Source organism: Microcaecilia unicolor, unplaced genomic scaffold (assembly GCF_901765095.1).
Source record: "Microcaecilia unicolor unplaced genomic scaffold, aMicUni1.1, whole genome shotgun sequence".
Lineage (NCBI taxonomy): Eukaryota > Metazoa > Chordata > Amphibia > Gymnophiona > Siphonopidae > Microcaecilia > Microcaecilia unicolor.
The window spans coordinates 26,886-46,953 of NW_021963140.1; the positions used below are offsets into that span (position 1 = coordinate 26,886).

Here is a 20,068-nt window from a genome sequence, read left to right on the forward strand (position 1 = left end):
ATGTAGATTGGGCCAAATTTTATGAATGGTGCCTTAACATCGGTGCCTTAAAACCATGCAGTCAGTGTGATTCTATAAACTACGCCTAAAGTTAGGCGTAATTTACAGAATATGCCTATGCACCATTACTGAGAGTAAAATTTAGGCACACCTAAAATCAGGCTTAAATACCTGGGCCTAAGTTAGGTGCAGATCGGTTGTATTCCATAATAGTGCACATAGTTGTTTGAATAGCCCACAACCCGCCCATTCCATGCCCATGGCCACACCCCCTTTTCAACTGTGCAACATTAGAATTTATGCACACCGTAGTATAGAATATGCCTAGAACGTACATTCTAATTAAAGGCAATCAGTGCTGCTTAAATACTAATTATTGGGACTGATTGGCTTGTTAATCAATTAAGTTGTGCATGCAATTTGGCCATGCGGCCAAATTAGAGCGCACAACTTCAGGCACCATATATAGAATTCGGGGGATCATGACTAGGGCTTTTAAAACAAGGGTCGGTTCTTCTTAGGATCATTATCAGTTTTTGTACCATTTCCCCCCCCCCCCCCCCCGGATTCTATATATATTGGGCACAAATCCAAGGCGTGTGTCTGACTAAATTGACTAATGTGCCAATTAGTGCTAATAATTGGGTGCTAATTGGCACCAATTTAAATTTGCACACACTTCTTGCTATGCGCTATTGTGTACCAATGTGCGCACAAATCCCATAGAATAGTGGAGATGTGTGCCAAATTGAGGGGTCCTTTTACTAAGCTATGGCAAAAGGGGGACTGCGCTGGTGTCAGTACGTGTTTTTGATGCGTGCCAAGGCCCCGTTTTACTGCAGCGGGTAAAAGGCAGGTTTCCCTTTTCTTAAAGAAATGGTTGTGTGCCAAGTGAACCACTTTCTGCACAGTCATTTTGGGGGGGGGGGAGGGGAAGCATCTACAGCCACCCGCTGAGGTGGTGGTAAGGGCTCCTGCGCTAACCCGGTGGTAAGATTACCGCTGGGTACACACTGGTGCTACAAAGATGGAAATATTTTTGCAGCGCCGGAAATGGCACACACTAGGGGAGGGAACTACCGCTGGGCTACTTCGTTGGGCTTACGGCCGCTTTGTAAAGGGGCCCCTGAAAGCTAGTAATTACACCTGGTTTTAGCATACGTAGCATTCCGCGCCAAATTTTTTTCAGTGCCGATTTTTGAGCACAATTTAGTGAACTAATTTAATTGAAATGATTTACAACAATAATCAAAGTAATAAAACAGGAAGAGAGAGAGAAAAAAGGAACTTAGTTGTTGCTAATAATGCACTTTTTAAGCAACCACAGACATAACCCTCAGAAAATATGCCTCACAGATGTTCAATGAGTCATCCGATGTAAGTGTTGATTTTGCTACTTATAGGTGTAAGTGGCAGAGTTTTAACATCTATTTTAAAATCTTCATGACCATGAGGAACTGATTAAACAGCAATCCTCTACAAGTCAACCTTTTTGAAACTGGAACTGGTCTTGAATGCCAGAGTGTTAAGCACTTCAAGCTCTATTCCGAACCTTATGTCCAAACAAGGAATTTGCTAAGAGTTATGCTTGACTTGAAGTAGCTGTGAATGCCGACAGGGAAATTTCCGAGGTATATATATATATATATATTCCCATTCTAAAATACAGATTATACATATCCTTCAAAGGATTGCCAAAACCGTGCCCAGAACACACTTCCTTCCAAATTTCTGCACGCTACAGTGCATAAGTACAAAGTCACTACTATGCATGTTGTCAGAGACAACCACTGATCAAACAGCCTCCTATGTCAGGGCCGCAGAGAGACTAGGCCGGGCCGGGGGCAAGGCTGCCCCCCCCCCCCCCCCCCCCCCCCCCCGCTGCCGCCTCCAGTCCGCGGTCTTACCTGCCTGCCTCCCTGGGTCCGGGCCCCCTTCATTCAAAGTGGCAGTCGCAGATCGCGTCTCTTCAGGCCTTCCCTCCCTATGTCCCCGCCCTCATCTGATGTAACATCCGGTTTCCGCGAGGGCAGGACACAGAGAGGGAAGGCCAGAAGAGAGGCGATTTGCGACTGCCGCTTTGAATGAAGGGGGCCCAGAGCTGTGGAGGCAGGCAGGTGAGACCGGGGACTACAGTGCCGGCGGCCTGACCCCGGCGCCGGGCCCCCCTTGGAGGCCTGGGGAATTTTGCCCCCCCCGCTCCCCCCTCTCGGCAGCCCTGTCCTATGTCCCCTCTTTTAGGGGCCCTTTTACTAAGGCGTATAGGTACTTACGCACGTACAATGTATGTCAAATTAGAACTATTGTCCAGCTATCCCGTGGTAATTCTAATTTTTACACACGTCCGATACATATGGCAGAACATACTTTTTATTTTCTACTGCGTGGCACTAACCGGATGGTAATCAGCAGTGTACGCGCACTGACAATTACTGCCCTGTTAACGCGTGAGACCTTACCGCTAAGTCAATAGGTGGCGGTAAGGTCTCAGGTCCAAAATAGATGCCCGCCAATTTTTATTTTGCCGCACGTCCATTTTCGGCCACAAAAAAAGGCCTTTTTTTTGCAAGCGTGCTGAAAAACGGACCTGTGCGCGTCCAGTACACCCGCCTACACCAGCGCAGGCCATGTTTTTGGTGCGCCTTAGTAAAAAGGCCCCTTAATCAATTGTTATGGGGTCATTTGATCTCTAATGGTCTCTCTGAATACGTGAGCACACTTTAAACAATTTACATTGAGTGCATGATATAAAGGGTTAAGAGCGTATTTAATTGAAGTACAGTCTGTGGATTTATACACATTCTACTCAGCTTAATTTACCACGTCAATGTGGGTGCCGAGATTGAAGGGCATTCCCCACGTTCTAGAATAGGCACTTCCTATGCTGCATTGGGTTGGCTAAAATGTGGTGCCCTGTCATATTTTTAAATATTTCCCTATTGTTATGTACTTCTGCTCTGAGGCAGGCATAAGTATCCATTTGGACCTGCAGTTCCACCAGTGAATAAGGGGGGGGGGGGGGGGGGCAATTGTCTAACACCACCTCAAAAAAAAAATTAAAAAAATCAGTTGTCTCATTTGGCTGCTTTTGTATGTGCAGTCTTGCTGACCTGAACATGTATACCCTGGAGGAAAGGAGAAACAGGGGTGATATGATACAGACGTTCAAATATTTGAAAGGTATTAATCCGCAAACGAACCTTTTCTGGAGATACGAAGGCGGTAGAACGAGAGGACATGAAATGAGATTGAAGGGGGGCCGGCTCAAGAAAAACGTCAGGAAGTATTTTTTCACGGAGAGAGTGGTGGATGCTTGGAATGCCCTCCCGCGGGAGGTGGTGGAGATGAAAACGGTAACGGAATTCAAACATGCCTGGGATAAACATAAAGGAATCCTGTTCAGAAGAAATGGATCCTCAGGAGCTTAGCCGAGATTGGATAACAGAGCCGGTAGTGGGAGGCGGGGCTGGTGGTTGGGAGGCGGGGATAGTGCTGGGCAGACTTGTACGGTCTGTGCCCTGAAAAAGACAGGTACAAATCAAGGTAAGGTATACACAAAAAAGTGGCTTTTTATTGGTGGAAATCATTTTTAAAACTTCAGTCCTAGGGCTAGATTTACTAAAATGCATTAATACATGTTATTTATCCCAGGTCTCATGTTTTTTTGAGTCGAGACTAATAACTCCCAATATTCAAAACCATTTAACTGGCCAGGAATGACACCTGGCTGGTTAAATGGTACTTAGCCGGTTATCCAGTGATACTCAGCAGGAGATAGCCAGCTGTCTCCTGTTGAATATCGCCGGGCAGCGCCTAGCACATAGCTGATTATATTGTGTGACGTAACTAGCTGTCCACCGATTTTCAGTGCATGACCAGCTAAGTTTGGTGGCCAAATTTGGCCAAGTCACTAGCAGGCTTATCTAGGCCGGTTCTAACTTAAACAGCCAGCTCTGAAAATCGGCTTGACCAGTTAAGTTGGAACCGGCCAGAAATAAACTTGACATTCAATGCCGGTAACTGGAAACAGCTCGACCTTGAATATCCGGGCTCAGTGTTGGCCACAGAAGGCAGCTCGGCTACATCCCACGGTCTGAATATCGGCCCCATAATTTGCACTAACCAGTAAATATAGGAGTCCTTTTACTACTGTGTTTCCCCGAAAATAAGACACTGTCTTATATTAATTTTTGCCCCCAAAAATGCGCTAGGTCTTATTTTCAGGGGCTGTCTTATTTTTCGGGGGAACATCGGGGTTGGATCGGGGTTGGCCCGCCCGCCCTCCGTCGCTCCCGGAACTAACCTTAAATGCCTCCTTTCACCTTCGCAGCAAGCAGCAGCAGGGCAGGCCACTCCTTCCTTCCGTGTCCCGCCCTTGCCTGACGTAATGTCCGCGAGGGCGGGGCACGGAAGGAAGGAGAGGTCTGCCCTGCTGCTGCTTGCTGCGAAGGTGAAAGGAGGCGTTTAAGATTAGTTCCAGGAGTGACGGAGGGTGGGTGGAGGGGGGGCGACCTTGTCCGGCTCTCGGCAGCCCTGCTTTCAAACAAAAATTTGCTAGGTCTTACTTTCGGGGGAGGCCTTATATCTACCAATTCAGGAAAACCTCTACTAGGTCTTATTTTCGGGGGATGTCTTACTTTCGGGGAAACAGGGTAAGTTGCAGTAAAAACTGGCCTTAGCACCTTTATGCCATTAACGAGCAGCCATTTAAAAAAAAGTTACCACAACACTTACAGCCACTCTTTTGTAGGTGGTAGGGGCCCCTGCGTTATCTGTGTGCTATAGACGCATGAACTGGTTAGCTCAGGAATGCTGACTCTCCGCCCTGACATCCCCCTTCAAAAAAAATGATTGAGCAGCCCTTCTACTAAGATGCGTAAGGGCCTATGCGTGTCCAATGCGTGCCAATTCTGAGTTACTGCCCGGCTACCGCGTGGCCTGGGCAGTAATTTCATTTTCGATGTGTGTCCCCCTATGTGCGCCAGAAAATAATTTTTATTTCGTGGCACACGGTGCTACTGGGGCGGTAAAAGGCATTTAACGTGTGTAGACCATTACCGCCCAGTTAACGTGTGAATGGCTGGCGGTAAGGTCTCAGACCCAAAATGGACGCACGCCCATTTTTGGTCAAAATTTTTTAAAAAAAAAGGCATTTTTACAGGTGTACTGAAAAATGGATCTGCGCATGGCCAAAACACGCGCCTAAACTACAGCAGGCCATTTTTTAGTGTGCCTTAGTAAAAGGACCCTTTAATGCATTGTTAGCATGCTTACAATCCAAAAACTACTGTGTGACGGTGTAGCCAGACTTTGGCGGGTGCGGGACCCAGAGCCCAAGTGAAGGGGCACATTTTAGCCCCCCCCCGGCACCGCCGACCCCCGCCATTGCCGACACCCCCCGCCGCCGCCACCACCACCACCACCAACAACTTTGCCCCCCCCGCCGATGACCCTCTCGACTCCCCCTCCCGCGCCAACCCTCCCCCACCGCCGCTGTCGTCGCTTACCTTTGCTGGCGAGGGACTCCAATCCCTGCCAGCCGAGGTCCTCTTGCTTCCCGCGCAAGGCTTCATTCTGTTTCTGACGTCCTGCAACAGAACGAAGCCTTCTGCGGGAAGCAAGAGGACCTCGGCTGGCGGGGGTTGGGGTCCCGTCAGCAAAGGTAGCCCATGGCAACTGCAGGGGAGGGTTGGTGGCAGGAGGGGGGGTCGAGAGGGTTGTCGGCAGGGGAGTCCAGGACCAAATCTACGGGGGCCCAGGCCCCCATAGCTGTGTCCCTGATTGTAGCATGTAGCGATATAGTCCTCTTTTGTTTTTGCTTAGTAAATGGGCCCCATAGCGCCTTATTTTCATGTTTCCGGACAAATCCTTCCCCCCCCACTCCCCCCCCCCCCAATACCACAGTTCTTGGTCCTTGATTGGCTCTGGACAATTCATAACTCAACAGCAGTTCATTTATTTTTAAACCTGGCAGAAGTTTACTCTCATGTCTGGAACATCTGGCTGAATGTGAACTGGCAGCGATGCTGTGTGAATCATGTGCGTGCTGAAGTTTAGAAGGTGTTTTCATTCCAGCACAATTTCATTTTTCGTGTTGTGTTTGTATTCAGTCTACATTCAGCTAATAACCAACCAATAGTTCACAGCTCATATTAACAATTTCATAATCCCCCAAAAACAACAGGGAGAAACATATGAACTCAAAATTGATTGAATATCCACAAGAATAAATGAATCAAGTGGACCAATGCAACCACAGTAACCAATGGTAAAAGTGAGGAAAAAAGACCTCAGATACCCAGGCACTGAAAGCTCAATGAAGCCAATATACAGGCAGCCCGCCTAAGCGCCATTTCAGATGACTGGCATTGAATATCTGGATTTTTTGGGGGGCTGGCTCAAACTTAATCGGCTATGTCAATATTCAGAGCTGGCAGTACCCCCACCAAGGGCCGCCGAGAGACTCGGCCGGGCCCAGGGCAAGGCCGCCCCGCCTCTGCACCCCCATCGCTCCCCCTGCCGCCCCCTGTTGCTCCCTCGCCGCTGCATTCAGGGCGGCAGTCGCAGATCGCCTTTTTTCTGGCCTTCCCTCCCTGTGTCCCGCCCTCGACAGGGAGGGAAGGCCGGAAGGGAGGCAATCTGTGACTGCCACTTCAAATGCAGGGGGCCCGGAGCCGAGGAGGCAGGCAGGTGAGACCGGGAACTGCAGTGCCGGTCGCCTGACCCCGGCGCCGGGCTCCTCTTGGAGGCCCGGGCTCGGAGAATTTTGTCCCCCCTGGCCCCCCCTCTCGGCGGCCCTGCCCCCACCTCCCACCAGGTCTGCCCACCATCATGTAAAATTCTGGCATTTGCTGCCTGTCCTTTTCCTTAGCAGTCCCTTCACACTTTCCCCTCCTTTGTACCAATATCCCAAGAACACTCACTAATTCTCTCCAAAGACCCTGTGCAGCAGAGCTCAGCTTCCCCACAGCCCCTGCAGCTCAGCCCCTTCCTTCCTGTGACTACCAGACACTTCCCATTGGCTGGATTCTACCACATCCTCTGCATTGGAAAGGGGGAGCATTGCAGAGCTGTCATGGGCTAAACTCTGAAAAATATCCACACACTTAGTCATCCTTCTGGCTTTGAGACAGGTAAAGTACAAAATTCTTAGAATCCTGAAAAAATCCAGACAGTTGGCAATCCTGCCTTCTGAATCCTGAGCACATCGGAAAAGGCCCCCCTAAGCTTTTGGGCCCGAGGCACATGCCTAGTTTGCCTATATCCAGCTCTGCCTATGCGTAGTCTATAAAATATGTCAAAATTTAGATGAACTTTATAGAATAAGCCTAAATTTCCACACGGTTTATAGAATACGTCAAGCGCAGAACTAAATTTAGTTGCAGACAGTTACACCAAGTAAAACTTGGTATAAATGCCAATTCCTAAATTACGCTCAGACTGGGTGTATTCTATAACCACGCGCATAGATTTTAGAAACACCCACAACCTGCCAATTCCATGCCCATGGCCACACCCCCTTTTCAAGTATGCGACTTAGCATTTATGCACATCATCACACTACAGAATACGCTTAGACAGCTCTGAGTGTAAATTCTAATTAATGCCAATTAGCGTCAATAATTGATTAAGTGTCAATTATCAGCACTGATTAGTTGTTAACTAAGTTGCATGCGCAAACCCAGAATATGACTGGATTTGCATGCGCAACTGAAGTCACGCTACATAGAATCCAAGGGTAAGCGGATTCACTCAAATTGCACAATTGTCAGCGCATGGTATGTGCTCTTGAGCTGCCATATACTCTTCACACCCATTCTCCATCCATGCCCCGCCTAGTCCACCCCCCCAATACAAAATGCCCTTCAAGCATAAATTAGCATGTACTAACAGCTAAAATAACGCTAAACTGATTAGCGTGTTTGTGCAGTAGCAGTTGACGAGGCGCAGTGGCGTAGCAAGGGCGGATGCCACCCTGGGCGGTTCACCGCTGCGCACCCACCGGGTGCAGCACGACACCCCCCTTCGGCGCATCGATACCCCCCCACGGGTGTAGCACGACACCCCCCCTCGGCGCATCAACCCCCCCCCCCCCCCGAAGTGCATTCTTACCTACTGGGAGCTGCGTCAGTTCCGCTGGCAGAGGGAGCAGGGAACCAGCGGAGCCGACAACCCCCCAGTGGTGTGCACCCGGGGTGGACCGCCCCTCCCGTCCCCCTTCCTACGCCACTAACGGGGAGTAACACTCTTTAGTAAAAGGACTCCATGATTTGTTGTGATTGTTTTCTAGGTCTTCCTCTATTTCCTTCTACGTTTATCATAAGGCTATTCCAGTTCAATGTGAAGTTTGATCTTTGTAATCTCAGATTGTAGGGTCCTTTTACTGAGCTGCACTGAAAAATGTCCTACGGTAGTGTAGGTGCATGTTATGGACGGGCACAGAATCATTTTTCAGCGCACCTGTAAAAAAACGCCCTTTTCTAAAAAAACTTTTGACCGAAAATGGATGTGCGGCAAAATGAAAATTGACGCGCGTCCATTTTGAGTCTGAGACCTTACTGCCAGCCATCGACTTAGTGATAAGGTCTCACGCATTAATCGGGCGGTAAGGGTCTACACGCATCAAATGCCTTGTACTGCCTAGTAGCGTTGCGCGCCAGAAAATAAAAAGTGTTTTCTGACGCGCGTAGGGGACACGCACCAAAAATGAAATTACCACCCGGCACATGAGGTAGCGAGGCGGTAAATTGGAATTGGCGTGTGTTGGGCACGATCCTTACGTGGCTTAGTAAAAGGGCCCCTATATCAGTTGTTTTCAACTTCAACTTTGAGGCCTCTCCAGCAAGCCTGCTTTTTAGGGTAATCACATTCTACAAATGAATACGATTCTTGGACCCAGTGCCTGCAGACATGTCTCGGGAACGTTCCTGCACATATCTCTGAGCCGCAGACCTGAAGAAGATATTTATTATTATCAATAGTAATAACAATAATAATCACAAGTCTCAACGTGTCAACCTTTCTAATGCTTTTAGAATTTACTGCTAACTATGAACTGCTAGGATTAAAATCATATTAGTGTCTTCTGAATCAACTGTTAGGTTAACCGAGAGTTTATAAGGAATGAGTAGTATGACACCTCACTTAAACATATGCATCTCAGTTCATGCCGTCTTTTCTTTTTATTTAAGGTACAATTCGCATTAAAGAACATAACCAGTGTAAACACAATCGGTAACACTTAGAAAACAGTGCAAATTCGTGTAAATTCCATTTCTGAAATACATGTATTCATTACAGAGGTAAAATCATCTTTCCATAGAAAAATATGTGCATTTCCACACGTGAGTGTCGGGGCTCGCTTTTCCAAACTACAGGTTCTAGTTCTTTAGCTGTGTACTACCTTATTACCATTTCCATGATCTGTGTGAGGACTGAACACGTTTAGGATGATGGAGAAATGACAGAAGAAACAAAGAGTGTGGTGTGTGCGCACAGAAAATTATAGCTGACCTCGCAGAACAAATACAAATTTTGTGCATGGTTAAAAGACGCATCTGTAAAATCATTAGCTTTTTGGATTATTGCACATTTGAGGTCCTGCTTATTACTCGGGGATCAAATAAATTGTTATTACAGGTTACATTCATTTTGAATCATCTATAGAGCACTTATAATTATTTGTGAATGTATTTATGTTGCTTAGAATAATTTGCAAAATGAAATAATCTGGTTTGGGTAGCGATGGAAAGAGGGAATGGGACTTGATATGCTGCCTTTCTGTGGTAACACTCAAAGCAGTTTACATATTATATTCAGGTACTTATTTTATACCTGGGGCAATGGAATGTTGAGAATTGAACCCAGTTCACCAGGTTCAAAGCCTGCTGCACTAACCACTAGGCTACTCCTTCACTCTGCTGTGCACCCAGCTGATCACCCTAATCAGATGGGTGCCCAGTGCAGCCCGTAGGGACCGATTCACTAGCAGTCCTATGTTTGGAAGATTACTGTAGGTACTCTCCAAACTTAGGGTGTCTTTTACTAAGGTGCGCTCACGTTTTTAGCATGCGCTAAAATTGTGGGTGCACTAAACGTTAGAGACGCCCGTAGGAATGCATTGGCGTCTCTAGCGTTTAACTCACCCACAATTTTAGAGTGCGCTAAAAACGTGAGTGCGCCTTAGTAAAAGGGGGTCTTAGTACCCTATTCACTTTGGAACAACTAGCCTAGCATTAGCACAAGGGAAATTTCACTCACGGTTGACTAAGGAGGCTACAGGGATGTTTAATCCCACAGCCGAAGACCCTCATCCCTGAACACTAAGAGCTTTCTGAGTGGTGTGGCCACATAGGGCACAAATGTGAAGGGTCACAAAAATTGTTCCCAGTGCACTGCCTCCTCTCATTGGTGGTGGCGAAGTGGACGGGGTACCAATGGGTGAGTCACACACCTGCTAGTTTTGCTTCCCACTGTACTAATTGATCCTCACATATTATATTGTCTCTGTTACCTCTGGTTTGTTTCCCCTCCCCCATAAAAAGTGTGAAATGATAGCAGGCGTCTCCCTGAAAAGCCTAAGACTTCCTCTTCCTGCTGGCAGTGGGGTGAAAACGCCATGGGACTTTGGGTAACCTCTGATTACTCATGTTGGACTGGGGAGATGTCATTCGAGACCGGTCTGGCACGGGGGTGGGAGATAATATGAACTGGGGAAGGGGGGGGGCTAATTAGAGATAGGGACGAGACTAGTGCATCTTTTTTTTTGTTTTTAAATTATACTCCTACTCCACATGGTGAGAAACCTATGTGGTAATTTCATTGTGTAAGTTCTTCCCCATGAAGCACACGTGTGAGAATAGGAGAAAATGTGCTAATAACTTTCTTATCATGCAACTGATTATTTTAAATGTGTGGCAGGAACCTTTAGTCATAGCTAGGGTTACCATATTTTGTCCCCCAAAAAGGAGGACACATGCCCTGCCCCCTACCACACACCCGCCCGCCCCTTTCACACCCACCCCGCCCCCTTTCACGCCCTCGCTCAGCCCCCTGTCACATTTTCCCCTCCCCCCTGTCACACACCCCGTCACTCCCCCTCCCTGTCACCTACCTCCCCTTATTTACTACTGCCCTGGTGGTCTAGTGACCTCTTCAGGGCAGGAAAGAGCCCCCTCTTTCCTGCCTGGAGCGCTGCCCTGCATGCATCCTTCCTGTTCGTGATCGCGGTGCCGATTCAAAATGGCCGCCGAGAGTTGAAGTCTCGCGAGGTCACTTCAACTCTCGGCGGCCATTTTGAATCAGCGCCGAGATCAGGAATAGGAAGGATGCATGCAGGGCAGTGCTCCGGGCAGGAAAGAGGGGGCTCTTTCCTGCCCCGAAGGTAGAAGAGGTCACTAGACCACCAGGGCAGTAGTAAATAAGGGGAGGAGAGGCTAGTAATCTGCCTATTTGTCCGGATTTCTGGACAAACGGGCAGGCTGGCGGGCGGGCCGTCCTGCCCGTTTGTCCAGAAATCCAGACAAACGGGCAGATTGGGAAAACCCGCCCAGTTGCCCGAACATGTCCTCAAAAAGAGGACATGTCCGGGTAAATCCGGACATATGGTAACCCTACTCATAACATACTTTCGGAGCCTATGCACCAATCCACGCTGTTTTGTACCTTCTTCTCATTAACAACCACAGTTAAGGCATGTTAGACGCAAATTGCTGCCTTAATGGTTAAGGGTGTTTATTGCACTTTGAGGGAGGCAATCTTGCAGTTAATATAGAACAATGATTGCTGCTGTGTGCAAAGGGCATGGTAAATAATACAGAATCCAGTTAGCTAAACCTCTGGAGCTGTAGGTAAATACATCACGTGAACTACCGTGTTAGTACTTAATGCACAACAACCATCTCTGTATTAACTGGGAAGCTTTGGTGTAGCCAGACCTGCCATTTTGGGTAGACCCAGAGTTAACAAGGGGTGGACCCTTGCACAACTTTACCGCCTTTTTCCTGCATCTCTTTCCCTTCCCTCTACCTCTGGATCTGGCATCTGCCTCCGCCCACAGCCCTGTCTTTGACCCTCTTCCTCCCTCACAGTTCTACCTCAGCAGCAGCAGTGATCAGTGTTGCCAGGTGGGCGGTTTTACCACCCAATTGGGCGGTTTTCCGCGACCCGCTGCGGGAAAGTTTTGCCCGCGGCGGGTTGCGGTTTTTTCGGCTTCTTTTTTGTCTTTTGTGCGGTTTTTTAGACGTTTTTTCGGCCGCGGGGGCGGGCTTAGTGATGTTATGGGCGGGGCCGATGATGGGGGAGGCGGGGCCGATGATGGCGGGGGCGGGGGTGATGACGCGGGGGTGGGGGTGTCAGGGGCGGGGTTTGAGTTTGGGCGGGTTTTGGGCTGGATTTAGGCTGGTTTGGGTGGGAAAAAAATTTTCCACCTGGCAACCCTGGCAGTGATTCATATCATCTGCCTGTGCCAGCTCTGCAGGCTTTCCTCTGCTGCATCCAACCAATGAGGAAACAAGAAGTGATGTCAGCGAGGGCAGGATGCATCAGAGGGAAGCCTAAGAGGCCGGTGCATGCAGTGGATATGAATCGCTCCTGCTGACAATGGTTCTGAAGTAGAATACAAGGAGGGGGAAGGGGGCAGAGAGAGAGAGTTGCTGGGCCATGGGCAGGGAAGGGGCAGATACCAGGTCTGGGGGCAGAGGAAAAGGAGGGAGGGGAGCGAGCTGGCTGCCGCTGAGGTGTTTTCATTAGCCACCAGACTTGGTGGGCCTATGCCCACCTGTAGCTATGCCATTGATTAGGTGCAGCCAATAGAAGTTTCCGCATTTGGATGGTGTTTGTGTGTGTATGGGGTGGGGGGGGGGGTGGAATAATTTACTGAGAGCATGCAATAATGCCATTATTACACATTATTATTATCATGCACTAACTGTTAGTAAATGATCTCTCAAGTGTTTATCATGGCAATTAGCACAGGTTAAGAGTTAATGCACTGCATTAACTATTAATTCAAATACAGAATGCAGCTCTGTGCTGCTAGTGTGCGTGAAAAGTGGCATGAACACAGGGGCTCTTTTACTAAGCAGTGATAAGCCAACGTGTAATTAAACTCTGGAATTCGTTGCCAGAGAATGTGGTAAAGGCAGTTAGCTTAGCGGATTTAAAAAAAAAGATTTGGATGGCTTCCTAAAGGAAAGGTCCATAGACCATTATTAAATGGACTTGGGGAAAATCCACTATTTGTGGGATAAGCAGTATAGAATGTTTTGTACTTTTTTTTGGGATCTTGCCAGGTTATTTGTGACCTGGATTGGCCACTGTTGGAAACAGGATGCTGGGCTCAATAGACCTTTGGTCTTTCCCAGTATGGCAATACTTATGTACTTATGTACCGCCTGGCAATCCAGAATTACTGCCGGCCCAACGTGGGCACCGGCGGTAGTTCCACCCCTAGCATGCACCATTTCTGGCGCTAGGGAAAATAGGTCCCTATTTTTTTTCACCGCAGCAGTTACCTGGTGGTAATCAGGCAACACTGCACGGTTATCGCTTGGTTAGTGCGGGAGGCCTTATCGCCATCTCAATGGGTGGCGGTAAGTGCTCCCACTCCCACATGGCCACGCGGTAGGTGCAATGTTACAGTATGGCCATTTCTTTTTTTTTAGCCTTTTTTACCCGCTGCGGTAAAAAATGGCCTCAGCGTGCGGTAAAAATGGCTGCCGCCGATAGAGCAGCTTAGTAAATAGGCCCCTTACATAACTGGCCCCTAGGAGGGAATTCAAAGCTAAATTAAAACAGTGCAGCCAATAAAATGAGCACAAGATGTCACCATTTTTCCACGGGTGACGTCTTTTCAAAGAGTGTAATGTGCTACTACAAAAGAGACAGGTATCGGCTCTCCGCACATTTTCCTAAGAAGTAACCGAAGCAGTGGAATCTGTGTTTCATAGCAGGGGTGATTATCAAGGCAATTGTAATATTTATAATATTTCAATATTTCAGAACTTGATTTATGAATATTGCTGTATCTCTTTCATATTCTATTGCTGACATTCATAGTCACATTTAGAGCTTTTCGTTTTTTAAGCACTGGAAGATGCAAACTCCATTGTCGTTGGAAAAACAAAAGGAGGGGGGGGGGGGGAAACAGTTCAAGGTACTGTCAGAAAAATAACCAGATCGAACGCTCAAAATGATCGACTGAAGAATAAAGAAGCTGGTGTTCTTAAGAAGGAAAAAAAAATGTTAAAAGACTTTTAAATTATGAATGAACTGACCAAAGAGAGCCCCATGAACCGTCATAGGTACATTCCTATAAACACCTTCCGTTTTTAAACATAAAGAAAATACAGATGGGGATCCCAGATGTGCTTCAGTATCACAGAGGACTGTCAAGGACGAGAGCCTCTGAATGAGTAATTATTCAGCGACGGTGTATTTCATTTACTAGAATGTTTTCACCAGCCACAATCCCACTTGCAAGGCTTCGTAGCCTATCACAGGATACTTTGACAGTTGCGCCTTGTACATTGTGCTATTTAAGGATTTTGCTTAGTTCTTATATAGTCTGAAAACTGTAGTGAAATTTACACTTTTAAAAAAGTTGTTAAACTGTTGCATTTAAATAATTTCAAAATACTATTACATAAATATGGATTTACCCTACTGTATACTGTACTTAAATCCATTCCAGATCTTAAAATCTACTCTAAAATGTTGTACTTTTTTTTTTGTCTTATCTCAAAGAAGAAATAAAATTGTACATATAAGATCAGAGCTAAATATTGAACTATAAAAGAATGCAGCCTTTATCAATAAGTCTGTAAATGTAAACAAAATGCTCCAGTACAAAAAAAAAAAAAATTAAAAATACCCAAAACAAAACAAAACCAAACTCCCCCCCAAAATTGAGTCAGTTGGTCTGAAGTGCAAAGATTTGCTTTCAGCGTCCTATTGTTTGAGTTTAATACTTGGTGTGGGGGGTGGGTGGGTGTGTGGGGGGGAGATGAAGTGTCTTCAGAGAGCCATAAGGAGGACTCACTACCATATATCACTGGTAAAGCTAATCTCCCTTGAGGGTACTGGCAGTAGGGAGTTGTTTTCATGGAAATCCTGGGTGTCCTTGATTGTGTTGTTGAGGGGTAGCTGCCCATTTAGCAGTGTCAAGGGTATGTTGCAGTATGTGTGATGGGGAGCCAAAGTGGCTAGTGGGATGGGAGCTGCTGGCATGTCGTATTCGCATCCACTGCAGTAGTGTCTCATCTGAATGGTATCTGCGGGGTGGAAATCGGACAGATCCACATGGGAAGCTGTCAACGTGGCTGAAGTACCTGTAACAGAAATAGTGGGTATAGTCTGTAAATCAGCAAAAAGCCTTTGTTCCCCACAATCCAGGACCTGACGTCGAGAGAGCACTTCCTTTTTCTTCCCCGGCATTTCATACACTAAGTGCTTCCAAAACTTTGAATTCAGCCTGCTGCTCTCTGGTCCCCTCCATTTAATGACCGACAGCAATTTGATGGCATGCTTTAATGATTCCACTTCGTGGTAATTCACTTTTCCTCGTAACTCGGCGCACTCAATCAAAATAACCTTGATTTCTCCACTGACTAGCATGTTGTGAAGTCTGTTTTCCATCTCAAAAATGCTCCATCCTCTCCTGATCACATAGGCTGGAGTTAGCACGATAATAAGTCTTCTGCTTTGCTCAACACATCTGACGAGATCTTCGATGTAAGCTGCAAATCACAGAAAAAGAAGAGTGTGAATGAAACAAGAGTATCCCACCATGCCGTACAATTAGGATTGCAGTCTTGCATAGCCGAATCCATATTTCTCTTCAAAAGATTACAAAAAGTCATGCTGCTTCAGAAAGAGAGATCAGCTGTCTATGCTAGTTTTTCTAAAATGTATTATTCATTTCTCCATGTCATTTGCAACTTGGAGAAAGAAAATTAGATTCTTCCACAGTGCTCATGTATAGATTCACAAACCTGATACCCAGGCTACTATTTAGTTTAGTGTGTTGTAGTAACTTTATTAACTGCTCTTCAGACCACAGCACAACAAAGTGGTTTTTCACCTACTTTGGTAGATTAGGTTACCTAGGGTAGTTAAAGAATGCACAAGCCACAAGATATTTTTTTTTAATTTTATTTTTTTAATGCAATTATTAAACAGTGTAAAAAAAAGTATAACACTTGAAATAGGAAAGATTAGAGCAATAATAAAATCATCAATACGGGTTCATTATATCGCCAGAAATAATTTTCCAAACTTTGCTCTAAGTCGACTAAGTTGGGGAACAGAATCAAGATAAGGAAAGTCATAATCAAAGGAAACCAGATGAAAGCAAGAAATAACAGCGGCAAAAGCCCTAGCGTTACCCATGGCAGAATCTCTATGAGGAATTTTCAGCAAGTACTGTTAGATGTCACTCTCAATTGCAAAACCAGAACCTTTATCGCTAAGAAAAGTGACCAACTGAGATGGCTCAAAAAATGTACTTCAAATCATTATACAATAAATTTCAGAAGAAAATGGGTCCCCAATTGGAGTACCGTAGGCCGTACTAATAAAAAGTGCCTCCGTCTTCTCTGGGAGGACTTAGCTATGTCTGGATATTTTTTGGTCCAAAAACCTTTGTGCCCTAAAAGGGGCATAATCGAATGCGGACGCCCATCTCCATGGGTGACTATCTCCGAGGACGGGTACACGAAGGGGCGGGACAGACCGTATTTTCGAAAAAGATGGGCGTCCATCTTTTGTTTCGATAATACGGTTGGTGCTGGGGAAATGCATCGGATTTGGGCGGATTTGAGATGGGCGGTATCGGTTTTTAGCGATAATGGAAACTGAAGCCGCCCAGCTCAAAAACGAACACATCCAAGGCATTTGGTCGTGGGAGGGGCCAGGATTCATAGTGCACTGGTCCCTCACATGCCAGGACACCAATCGGGCACCCTAGGGACACTTGTAAAAAGTAAAAAAAAAAAATAGTAAAATACCTCCAAGTCCATAGCTCCCTTCCCTTGGGTGCTGAGCCCCCCAAATCCCCCCCAAAACCCACTCCCCACAACTCTACACCAGTACCATAGCACTTATGGGTGAAGGGGGGCACCTACATTTGGGTACAGTGGGTTTTGGGGGGGGGGTTGGTGGGCTCCCATTTACCACCACAAGTGTAACAGGTAGGGGGGGTGGGCCTGGGTCCACCTGCCTGAAGTGCACTGCACCTACTAGCAACTGCTCCAGGGACCTGCATACTGCTGTGATGGAGCTGGGTATGACATTTGAGGCTGGCATACAGGCTGGAAAAAAAGTTTTTAAAGTTCTTTTTTTTTGGTGGGAGGGGGTTAGTGACCACTGGGGGAGTCAGGAGAGGTAATCCCCGATTCCCTCGGGTGGTCATCTGGGCAGTTGGGGCACTTTTTGTGGACTTGTTTGTGAAAAAAAAGGGTCCAAAAAAAGCAGCCCAAATTCTCGCTACTGCTGCCCTTCTTTTTTCCATTATCGGCCGAGGGCGCCCATCTCTCCTCGGCCGATAAACACGCCCCAGTCCCGCCTTCACCACGCCTCTGACACGTCCCCGTCAACTTTGTTTGTTCCCATGACAGACTGCAGTTGGAGGCGCCCAAAATCGACTTTCGATTATATCGATTTGGGTGCCCACGGGAGAAAGGCGCCCATCTCCTGATTTGGGTCGAAATATGGGCGTCTTTCTCTTTCGAAAATAAGCCTGTAAGTCTGAAAACAATCATAAAACATTGTCCCTTAATATTTCTGAAATAAATGTTGCAACCAAAGTAAATGATACATCGGAATAGATCAGGGGTTCTGAACCCAGTCCTTGGCACACGCATGCAAATATATCTCATGAATATTTATTATGGGTATCCTAAAGACCTGACTGGCTACGTGTGTCTTGAGGACCGGGTTGAGAATCCCTAGAATAGATTGATCTGGTTCATTCAAACTATCTTCAGGTAATTCTTTTCCCAAAGACTGTTCACCAATCCTTCCCCAAGTCACACGATAATTCATTTGTTGAAATAATGTTAAAATGTAAATTTTAACAGTGAGCAGAAATGCTAAATGTGCTTCAATTTCTAGATTATTTTTGGTACATTTCTCTGAAGAGAGGGATACAAGAGAGATATGTGACAACTGCCATGGGGAATGATATCCAGGTAATCACCTTCCTGATCTCATGTGCAACTTTCTTTAAACTTGGCCCCTTATTTTCTGACTCCTCTTGCCTATCTATATGTTCTGTCTTTGCTTATACCCTACGCTATTAAAATGTTTTATTACGTGTTATGTTGACATTGTAAGTAGTATACTATGCCATACTTTCTATTGTTATTTGACTATTTTTACTGCTGTAACTGTTTATTGCTTATGTTTGATTTATTTGTACTGTACACCGCCTTGAGTCAATTCCTTCAAAAAGGCAGTAAATAAATACTAATAAAAAATCAATAAATAGCAGAAACCACTGGGTTCATAGAAGATGGATTGAAGCTATAAGAGTTTCATAGCGCCCTTGAGAATTATGAATAGATTCCATGTATGAAAGTCTATTCCTAACCATCAAATGATTGATGTTGGTATGGGGAAGAGCTGGCGATCCAGACATTATTCAAAAGTGAGCTGCTGAAGAAGGACAATTGGGGTGACTAACTGGGAAGTGCAATCTATCTGCTGGACAAACCCCATTGAAAATAATGAGAGGTCTGCTGTAAGTTTATGCTACATTTCTACTTCAACTTGAGATATACGTCCTTGGAAACAACCACACTTATGGGAAAGTGCAGTTCATGCTCACTATGAAAAGTGGTGTTCAGGGTCTTCCACATGAAAGTCCAACATGAACAGTCTGAATTCTTTCAAGTCAAAAAAAGCAAACAAGATGCTAGGAAATATTAGGAAAGAGATGGTAAATAAGACCGAAAATACTCTAATGTCTCTGTATTGCTCCATGGTGCGACCTCACCTTGAGTACTGTGTTCAGTTCTAGTCGCCATATCTCAAAAAAGATATAGTGGAATTAGAAAAGGTTCAAAGAAGAGCGACCAACATGATAAAAGTGATGGAACTCCTCTCATATGAGGAAAGGCTAAAGAGGTTAAGGCTCTTCAGCTTGGAAAAGAGATGGATGAATGGAGATATGATTGAGGTCTATAAAATCCTGAATGGTGTATAACGAGTTGAAGTGAATCAATTTTTTACTTGTTTCAAAAGTACAAAGACTAGGGGACACTCAAGGAAGTTACATGGAAATACTTTTCAAACAAACAGGAGGAAATGTTTTTTTCACTCAATGAATAGTTAAGCTCTGGAACTCTTTGCCAGAGGATGTAGTAACAGTGGTTAGCGTATCTGGGTTTAAAAAAAGTTATGGACAAGTTCCTGGAGGAAAAGTCCATAATCTGCAATTGAGATAGTAATGGGGAAACTACTGCTTGCCCTGGGATTGGTAGCATGGAATATTACCACTATTTGGGTTTCATTTGAGAGGAATGACCATTTAAACCTACCCTCTGTTTTCTGTCCAATAACCAATTCCTAATCCACACCAGAACCTTGCCTCTTAGCCCATGACTCTTTAATTTTCTCAGGAGTCTCTCCTGAGGAATTTTATCAAACGCTTTCTGAAACTCTAGATACACTACATCAACTGGCTCACCTTTATCCACATTTTTATTCATGCCTTCAAAGAAATGAAGCACATTGGTGAGGCAAGACTTCCCGTTGGATGAACCCATGCTGACTCTGCCCCATTAAACCATGTTTGTCTATGTATTCCGTAATTTTATTCTTTATAATAGTTTCCACTATTTTGCCTGGCACTGATGTCAGGCTTACTGGTCTATAATTTCCCGGATCACCCCTAGAACCCTTTTAAAAAATCGACATCACATTGGCTACCCTCCAATTTTCAGGTACTATGGACGATTTTAACGACAGATTCAATATTGCTAACAGCAGATCAGCAATTTCAGGCTTGAGTTCTTTGTGTACCCTTGGATGTATGCCATCTGGTCCAGGTGATTTATCACTCTTTAAT

At 45.8% G+C, this 20,068-nt stretch overlaps 1 protein-coding gene across 1 annotated transcript in view; it reads right to left on the reverse strand.

The window, feature by feature from the left end:
• Positions 1-15,039: 15,039 nt before the first annotated feature.
• The window catches only part of LOC115458999 (X-linked interleukin-1 receptor accessory protein-like 2), a 116,511-nt gene continuing 111,482 nt past the window's right edge, over positions 15,040-20,068 (reverse strand). Inside the window, exon 6 of the mRNA XM_030188859.1 lies at positions 15,040-15,737. Within this exon, the coding sequence (XP_030044719.1) occupies positions 15,040-15,737 (698 nt within the window). The remainder of the gene's footprint in view (positions 15,738-20,068) is intronic.